The sequence below is a fragment of the Girardinichthys multiradiatus genome, chromosome 10 (genome assembly GCF_021462225.1).
Source record: "Girardinichthys multiradiatus isolate DD_20200921_A chromosome 10, DD_fGirMul_XY1, whole genome shotgun sequence".
NCBI classification, from domain to species: Eukaryota; Metazoa; Chordata; class Actinopteri; order Cyprinodontiformes; family Goodeidae; genus Girardinichthys; species Girardinichthys multiradiatus.
Genome location: NC_061803.1, coordinates 9951189 through 9961228, shown reverse-complemented (window position 1 = coordinate 9961228; position 10040 = coordinate 9951189). Strand labels below are relative to the sequence as shown.

General features: G+C 36.1%; 1 protein-coding gene across 1 annotated transcript; it reads left to right on the top strand.

Moving 5' to 3' along the window:
- The first annotated feature begins 487 nt into the window (after positions 1–487).
- On the top strand, positions 488–9459 carry sar1aa (secretion associated, Ras related GTPase 1Aa). Its single transcript, XM_047378153.1, has 7 exons — positions 488–606; positions 1044–1117; positions 2480–2599; positions 4998–5063; positions 6224–6327; positions 6413–6544; positions 6618–9459. Exons 2-7 carry the CDS (start codon positions 1060–1062, stop codon positions 6732–6734), a joined length of 597 nt encoding a protein of 198 aa, XP_047234109.1. The 5' UTR covers positions 488–606; positions 1044–1059; the 3' UTR covers positions 6735–9459.
- The last annotated feature ends 581 nt before the right edge of the window (positions 9460–10040 follow it).

Sequence of the window (10040 nt, the reverse complement as noted above, 5' to 3'; positions counted from 1 at the left end):
ATTGAACTCCCCATCTCTTCAGAAAAACATGGTGGTGGAACCATGATGATGCAAGGATGCTTTACTTTAGCAGAGAGGGTGAAGATTGTAAAAGTTAATGGTAAGATATATGTAAATGAAGGGAAATTTGGGGAAAAAAGCCTTTTAGGTGTAATGTATCCCTGACTTCCACTTTACAATCATGCTCCACTTTATCTGTCATATTAAATCCCCATGAAGTTTATTATAGTTAACGCCTGTCACAACAAATTGTGGAATATTTCCAAGGGTGTGATTAATTTGAAAAGGCACTGAAGGTAGCAACATATGAATACCATTAGTAATCACAGGGATATTTTTAAGTTTTAGATTTATAAGATGTGTAAGACAGGTGTATGCATATTGATAAGCAACACAACTTAAGGAGATATCTCACCTGGCACCTCCTTTGGAATTGTAAAACCTGTTTTCTCTATGAACAATAGGGGGCGCCGTAAAAAATCTAAACGGAAGCCGAGGTATCGTTGCAAAAAGCACGAAAAAGAAAAGGAGGCTTTCTGATTGACTGTTACCAAGGAGACCGCTGATACTACGGAGAACTTCGATAAGGCTCGGTGCTCTAGGAAGGTACATTTATTTTATTAAACTAGTTTAGTGTGATGAATTATGCTGCTGCTAATATTTCCTAATAATAACTTCGCTCACAGCTGCTTGTTTGTCGACGTGTCGTCATACAAAAGACTTTATGCGGGCTAACATGTTAACGCTAACCTGCGTGAACTCGCGTTGATATTGCGCTTTAAGTACCGCATAACACACACATTATTTTAAATGGTTAGATGTTAGCCACCGTTAGCCTCCCGCTACACGTGTGGGTGGACAGAGTGTTATGTCACAGATTTATATACCTGGAGATAATCACACCAGTGTTATGTTAGTGTATGCACTAATTAAATAGAGCACTATTATTAAAGGCCACAGGTTTGTGATCAGCTTCATGCATTTTTAGCCTAAAGCTTATTATTTGAGGTACAAGTAAGATGTTCTCATTATCCATGTTACAGACAGACACAGATCAGGATGTCGTTTTTGTTTGACTGGATCTACAGAGGGGTTAGCAGTGTTTTACAGTTCCTAGGTGAGTACCTTTCTTTTTATGTAACAGTCAAATACACAGACAGCGCCTGAAGTACTCATACGCGTTGAACCAAACTTGATTTTTTTTTTTTATTGGGATTGTATGTGACATACTAACAGAAAAAAAGCACACAACTGTGAAGTGGACTGTTTTATATTTTTAAAACGGTTAATAAAAATAAAAAACTGGAAAGTATGGCGTGCCGTACCTATTCAGTCCCCTTGAGTTAACATTTTGTTGAGCCGATTTTTGCTTGCTGGTGCATGTCTTTCATGTTATGTTTCATCAAGAAACCGAGATTGTGGTCCATTCTTCTTAAAATAGCTAAAGCTCAATCAGACTGGATGGAAACATCTGTGAACAACTCTTGCCTCAGATTCAGAATTTGATTTACATCTGGACTTTGACAGTGTCATATTAACACATGGATGTGCTTTGATTTAAACCATTCATTTTTGGCTTTGGTTGTATGTTTAGAGTCATTGTCCTAATGGAAGGAAGATTTTATCCCAGGATTGCCCTGTATTTAGCAACACTCATTTTCCTATCTATTCTGACTAGCTTCCTTGTCCCTGCTGAAGAACATCATCTCCACAGCATGATGCCACAATCATCATGCTACATCTTGAGCATTATGTTTTAAGGGTGACGTGTGGAGCACCTTTTTCCACAGGTTCGGAGTTTCCTAAACATGGCTTGTGTCAAAATACACAAACCAAGTTTATGTCTATCTCATAAAATTCTAATAAACAGGCATTTTACTGCTTTCAGTGAACAATGACTTTTCCAACAAGTCCAGAATTGCGACATGCACGACTAATACATTTCCAATTAACAGATTCTTCCTCCTAAGCTGTGGATGTCTGCAGCTCCTCCAGAGTTATCATGAGCTGCTTTTTAATTCAGTGTGAAGTCTGTCAGTTTACATGAACGGCCATGTCTTGGTAGGTTTGCAGTTGTGCCACACTCTTTTCATATTCCAGTGAATGATGGAAGAGTGATCCATTTGATGTTCAAAGCTTGTGATTTGTTTTTATAACCTAATCTTTTTTTTTTTAAACTTCCTCACAACCTGACCCTTAACCTCTCTAGGGTCTTCTTTAGTCTTTAATGTTTTGTAACAAAACTTTGATGTCTTCACAGAACAGCTGATTTTTTTACAATTCGGACAATTCGTGGACGTGAACGTATAGTGGTTCAAAGCTTCTTTTACAAATTGTAACATATAGAGTTTTAGGTCCAAATATCCTTACAGTTTTGACACATCATCAATTTGTGAGCACAACACAGACTGCAGTAATAAATGTTCATTTAAAGAAGCATAATGTTAATAACAAATCTATGTTTTGTGGCTTGTAATAGGTTTGTACAGAAAGACAGGGAAGCTGGTATTCCTGGGTCTAGACAACGCTGGTAAAACAACCCTCCTGCACATGCTGAAAGATGATAGACTTGGCCAGCACGTTCCAACACTGCATCCAAGTAAGGTTCAAGGACAGTGTGCCATCTAAAGTCGACCTGATGCTTCTGTTTTTGTTAGTTTGGACTTTTGTCTTTTTATGTATTAAAGGTTGTAAAACTGTTATACAGAAATGTTCCTTTTTGAAATATATAAAGTGGTCACGGTGAAGAAAAAGGACCATCATACTATCGAATGATATCTCAGGATCATTATGTCAGCATAGAAATAATGTAACCATTGAGTTGACATTTTTCACTGCTGTTTTCAAGTCTAATAATGGCAATTTTTCTGCTCTACATATTTTGTCAAATAATAACAAGAATTAAGTCTTTACTTAGTTTATTTTGTAACTAAATAATTAATAACTGATTTACTATGGCTGTAGGACTTTTTGTGTCATAGTCTCTGTATGGTAATGAGATAATTAGTAATACACACCATACAAATGTTCCAACCCACACACAAGTTTCTTAGTACTTTGCTTGTTGTATTTCAAAGTAGCCTTGATCATTACTTTTCCAGGCTTTCTGAAAATCTTTTTAAAGTTTTTCTTTGGGCTTTGACTCTGTGTTTTTTTTCTAGTTATTGTACCTGACTGACATTACATTGTGCAACTTGTGTTTAAAAAAACAAGTCCAACCCTATAAAAAATCTTTAGTAGATGAAGAGTGTCTGAAAGTCATTTCTTTAAGGGAAAATTCTAGCAAAGGACCTGGGAGGTCTTTTATAATGCCTTGCACAAGTATTCATACCCGATTGTTTCATTACAGCCGCAGATTTCTGCTTATTTTACTGGAATGTTATGTCACAGACCAACATAAAGTTGTATATAATTGTAAAGTGGTAATGGAAAGAATACATAGATTTCTACAGTTTTACAAATGAAAGAGAGTGGCATGCATTTGTATTAATTATCCTTTACTCTGATACTCCTTAACAAAATCCAGTGCAACCATTTGCTTTCAGAAGTCATCTGATTTATAAATCCAGTCCACCTGTATGTAATTTAACATCAGTCTAAATACAGCTTCTGTGTAAAGATTTCAGAGGTAAGTTATTTTTGGAGGAGCTGCAAAGGCCTACAGTTCAGGTGAACAGGGCGACTTTTACATTTATGAATGAATGCCAAGAAGGATGCCATTGTTGAAAGAAAGCAACAAGAGTTTCAGCTTGCAGTCTGTATGGAGCACAGCAAATATGTGGAAGAAAGTGCTTCGGTTAGACAAGACAAAAATCAAATTATTTGACCTACACGTAAAACCGCGTATGTGGCGAAAAACTGCACAGGACCTTGAACCCCCCCATCCCCACAGTGAAACATGGTGGTGACAGCATCATGCTACGGGGATACATTTCTTTAGCAGCAGACTTGAGGCCAGGGCAAAGGTTTATCTTGTAGCAGGACAATAGCTCTAAACATACACTCAGAGCTACAATGGGATTGTTTAGATCAAAGCGTGTGTAAGCATGGCTCAGTCAAAGCCCAGACCTAAATCCAGTTGGGAATCTGAGGCAAGATTTTAAAATTAATGTTCACAGAGGCTCTCCATCCAATCTGACTGAGCTTCAGCTATTTTGCAAAAAACAAAAAAGAATGGGGAAAGATTTCAGTCTCCTGATGTGAGAAGCTGGTAGACACACCGCAAAAGACTCACAGCTGTGTTTGCAACATAAAAGTTGTTCTGCACTAAGTATTGACTCTATTGAAACCATATGCATGCCACACCTTTTAGATTTTTATTTTAGAAAAAACTCTAAAAAGAATCATAAACCCCCTTTCTTTCCAGTTCACAATTATGATCTAATTTGTGTTGGTCTATCATATAAAAATCCAATAAAATACACAGATGTTTATGTTTTTAAAGTAACCAAAGTTAAAACTGTTCAAGACACGTGTAAGGTGTTGTAGTTGGTCATTGACTGTAAACTAAATTCAGCTAATACTTCCTTAAAAATTGCCTTGTTGGTGTTAAAATATAATTTTTGTCTCTTCAAATCTGCTGTGTTTAGTATTTTTCCTACATTCAGCTAAACAAGTAAAAAAATGTGTCTTTGTGACAGACTGTCAGGAACAAAGTGGCTGAAAATAACACACCCTATGTTTTTCTACATGAATAATTGTTGAAGATCAGAGTTAAGTAGCTTTAATGGTCAGGCTCTGGACCCAAAATGACAGGAGTGAAAGTGAGTGAAAAAGCAGTCAGCGTCTAAAGAACATCTTCAAAACTAGCGCTTCAGATAGCCTGAAGAAACTTTTGCTGGAAACCACCTTAAAACATACGTGTCATTCCTTGAAGCTAAACATAAAGACAAGAGTGATGACTTAAAACCTGTGCACAAAGGTGTAGCGTGACTGTATCGTGTTGTTATGTAATGTTTGATTCCTGGTTGTGTATTTCCTGTTTCTTTTCCTAAAAGCCTCAGAGGAGCTGACAATTGGTGGTATGACTTTTACCACATTTGATTTGGGAGGACATGTACAAGGTGAGCTCTGAGCCAACTCTCCTATTTTTTTGTTTTTCTCCAGTCTGTGCATTATAGATCAATATAGATATATTTGTCCCCTAGGTTGTATTGTTATCCCCCACAGATGTTTATAGATGTTCACCTTCTTACATTTAAACAACATTAAAGTGCAACAGTTACATTGTTGAACGAAAAGCAAGTTGAACTGATCATCTGTGCAAATATAGGTCTGGATCATCAGGTATAGAAAGCTGCTCCGGTAGTGTTTTTACAACACAAACCATTGCATTATTTTTTATGTGTGAAAAGGTTCATCATTATATTAGTATTGACAGTTTCTGCAGTTCTTATTGCTGCCACTTGGTGTCTCTGCATGCCCTAATTTCCTCTTTTTTTATTTGGCAGCATCTCCAGCATAAACTCGAACTCCTCAAGTAGTTCGCTAATGTTTATGCCAGACATATCAACTGCAATATTATGGTGCTAGATGTATATTTACAATCAAGATCTAAATAAGCCTTGAGCTCACTTTTGGTATAAACAGCTTACACTCTTTGTATTTTTTCTGTTATGAAAACAGAATTGGTCATTTGAATTTTCAGCATAAATTCAACCATCTGAAGCATAATTACCTAGGTTAACTGTTAGCAGTTAAGGGGAAACATGCTTTGTGTGGGGGTAATATTGCACATCACTCTGAACACCATCTGCCACAGTGAGACACGGTGGTGTCAGCATCACGTTTTGGGGCTGCTTTTCTTATGCAGGAACATGGAAGGCAGATCCGTGTGGATTGAGAGGATAGATGGACCTAAATACAGGGCAATCTTGGAAGGAAATAGATTAGAGGCTGCAGAAGACAAGACTGGGGTGGACGTTCCCCTTCCAGCAGGACAACAACCCTGAGCAAACAACCAGAGCTATACAACAAAATATATTCTTGTGTTAGAGTGACTCAGTCAAAGTCCAGAATTACTTATGTCGATGAATACTTTTGTAGGGTACTGTAGTTATGCAGATTTAAGTAATGATTTCTCATATCTCCATGTTTAAGACTAATGATTGTTATTAAGAAGTGATGAAAGATGAACCTCTTTGTGATAGACGGATCATTTTACGCTCGTGTTGAATTGCTTCAAGAAAAATTAAATCAAAACGAATTTGTTCTTTATTCATAGCTCGCAGAGTTTGGAAGAACTACCTGCCAGCGGTGAATGGCATTGTGTTTCTTGTCGACGCTGCTGATCATGAAAGACTTACAGAATCAAAGACTGAGCTTGATGTAAGTTCAAACACAGATGCTCCAGGATACTTCTGTCGATTTGAATAAAAATAATAGCTACACTGCTGGTTCTGTGATCCTCTAGGCTCTCCTTTCAGATGAAACCATAGCCGGTGTACCAGTCTTGGTGTTGGGTAATAAAATCGACCGTCCAGAGGCCGTCAGTGAAGGAGCACTGAGAGGAGCTTTTGGTCTAGATGGTCAGGTCACAGGAAAGGTAGGCATATGCTAAGAGTTTCTTTTGCAGCCTGAGGAACATCACCTCCATTAATCCTCATTCTCATCAACAGGGAAACATCTCTGTGAAAGAGCACAGCGTTCGCCCGCTGGAAATATTCATGTGCAGCGTTTTGAAGAAACAAGGCTACGGCGAAGGTTTTAGATGGTTATCGCAATACATCGACTGACACAAAGGGAGAATCAGGGGATTTAACTGACAGGTTAACCTGAAACATGATGGAGACTATCAACTAGCGACAATTATAATCATGAAAAACATTTCCTTTCAGCAGTTAAATTCCTCTATGCAAACGAAGAACTGGTTTATTAATGTGTGAAAGTTGCACGGCATGTTAAGTACCTAATTACAATACATGAACAGCCAGATAATCTGCCGGATTGTAGATGTGTGTTCCACTGTCCTGAATTATTTATTGTTTAACACATTAGCTGTTTGATTTAAATGTTATTAGTGTGTAAGTGTGTGATGAGTGGCTTAAAGCTTGTCTGATTTATAACAGATATGGCTGGGATGTAGATTAGATTCCAAGAACAGTTCCACAAACAAATAAAAAATAGAGAGGATTAATTTTCATCTGATTTAATATGAGATAGATTGGAGTTCAGCAAAATATCTTCTGTACTGAGCACTAAACCACAAAAAAACACCAAATCCACTCAACGAACTAAAAAGGAAGGCAAGCAAACAAAAGCACTTGAAATGGGTTCAAATTTAACATCAGACCAATGAGAGTCTTTTTATTTATTTATCTATCTTTTGTTTCATTTAGTTACGTTTTATTTATCCAAGAAGTCCCTTCAGCTCAGTACGTCCTTTTTGAGGGAGACCCAACAAAGAAGATTCACTGTTATAAGTTGTAACCTAAAAGTGTATTACTAACTGCAGAACACATATATAAAATAAAAAAAACCATAGACAGCATAATATATGTACAAGGTCTAATTTAAGAATAGCAGTTGGACTCGTGTTACAGAACTCTTTAAAAGAGTTTCTCACAGAGTTTAGCCAGAATAGCTCCCTTAGTAAAAATATATCAGTGATATTCTCTCCTTATCCTTAACAAGGATCAAGAAACCAGATTATGAAGTGTACAATGAATCTGCTACAAAATATAAATTGCAATGATAACCTTTGGGAATCTGAACAGCCAAAGTTCAGAGGAAGCACCTCAGCCTTTATTAGAAATGTTGGCTGACATTTTTAATAAAAGCAGAGGTGCTATAATTAAAATATTTGCTAATTAAAACTATGTTTAACCTCCTCAGCTTCTATGCTACATGCTCATTATGCAGCTTGAAAGAAAAGCAGTTTTCCACTCAACTACTGTGAGTACATCACTTTCTCAGTATGTTTTTTGTTTTTGATTACAGTAATCAAATTTTGTAAAATTTTCAGATTGAGGGGAGCTAAACTGAACTGTTAGTTGAGCTGGAAGGCGTTATTACTGACTTTAACTTTGAAATGTTCATTTTGTAATTCAAAGACAAAAGCTTTCTGCAACTGCCTTTATTTTATTGCGTCTCCACGGCAATAATGATGACTTCCTGTTAAAATGTGAAAAAGCTGTAAATTAAAATAAATTCTCAATATGCGGCCTTAAAGAAAGGCTATCATCCATACAAATATTTGTAGGATTAAGTACCAACATTATCTTATATTTGAGAGTGATTTTTGGAAAGCAATTAAGTTTTCTTTTTGTAAGATTTGTCATCTGCTTGCTTCAGAGTAGATCCAACTGGTATCATCTTCATAAAGGTGCACTTTAGCTGTAGGCATATTATTTTTAATGTTATTAATAAATATGGAAAATGAAACAAGGCCTAAAATGAAGCCTTGGGGGGGCCCTTTTAACAGCTTCAGTAAACTGGACCTATTTGTTCTACCTGAAAGGTAACCTTTAACCCCCACCACTCAAACCAGTATCAGTATTACTGGTAATGAGGACTGTATCATTACTGTGTGGCTCGCTATCAACATATTAAAGAAATTATTTATTATTATTTTCACTAAGAATGGATGAATGATGGCAGGAATAATGTCTTCCCCTGTAAATGTAAGAAAGTTATAAAGTAGAATAGCAAGCAGTGTTGTAGCAGACCTTACTCTGAATGTGAAAGTCAAAGACCATAATATGTTCTTAGTCTGTTCGTCTTTTCAGTTTGTTATTATTAAACGCAGCATTAAACTTAACCTCCCATTCGTCCACTTCCTGTTAATTATGGTCTTTTTGTAATTAAGCTTTAAGTTTAATTTAAAGTGGCAAAAATTTAAATAAGTGCTGAAAATGAATGGCTAGTCATATTTTGATGCCTAATTAGCATTTAGTTTTAAGTGCTTCTAATGTACTTTTTGATTATCTGAAAAGATATGAAAGTGCACTTCAGCAAATGAATTTAGGTGTCTGTTGTGGTCTGTTTCCAAAAATATCTTTTCCATGGTTTAGAAACCTGTTTTAATGTCTTTCTTTAAACCCTTAAAGGAAGAATATTATGTGATATTTGAATCTGGCAGATTTCTGAATCTTTTATTAAGAAGTAACCTTAAGAACATCTGATGTAATAATACTGCAAATAAGAAATGAGTTATATATAAATATTTTATACAGGGTATAAGTGCTAAAATGTATTTTTGTTTCTTTGGACAATTTACCCTACCAGTTGCTGAACGTCTGTAAATTATGTATAATACAGATGTAAATCATTGTAAAATAGCCACCTTTGAGTTGGCACTAAAAGGATGGAAGTTATTTGTATCTCTCTAGTATTACAATGAATTTTTTTCACAAAGTACATGTTAAATAAGTTTAAACAGAAATGGAATTTGGCAAGATAAGAGATAAATCTATTTCATGTTAGTGATTGATATACAATAAAATCAGACTTTTATATTCAGTGTTTTTGTTGCTTGTGTTTTTGTCATTTGGAGTTTCTGTCCCCTTAATGCCTTATGGGACTAAGTTGTCCTCTTTGAGTCACATTTTAATGCCTTTTTGTTTTCATCATGCAGATGAGATGTGGTCCCACATTCTGAATGGTTCTATAGAACTCCTTGCAAAAGTATTCATGCTGGGTATATTTTTGGTTTGTTGTGTCTCAGTACAGTTGTAATCGGGGCTGGACTGGGACCGAAAAAGGGCCCTGGCATTTTAGGTTACGGCGGCCCTCCATGATTAGTAATATGATATGTGGAGACACAAGATATACTATAGGATATATGCACACATTGTGTTGTGGTAAAAATTAAAAATAAACATGGAAAAGAGTAACTGTGTTAAAAATGTCCTACAGTTGGGCAAAATATCCATGTTGAATAACATGGTGGCACATTAAAGTAGGAAAAAAACACAGAGATTGTGTGAGAGAAAAAGAAATGAAGAACACATCACCCCAGTTTAAAGTCCTTTAAACTGGCATCGACAGAACCGGTACCAAAAATGGAGAAGAATGTTCAAGTGGATTGAATGTATTTGACT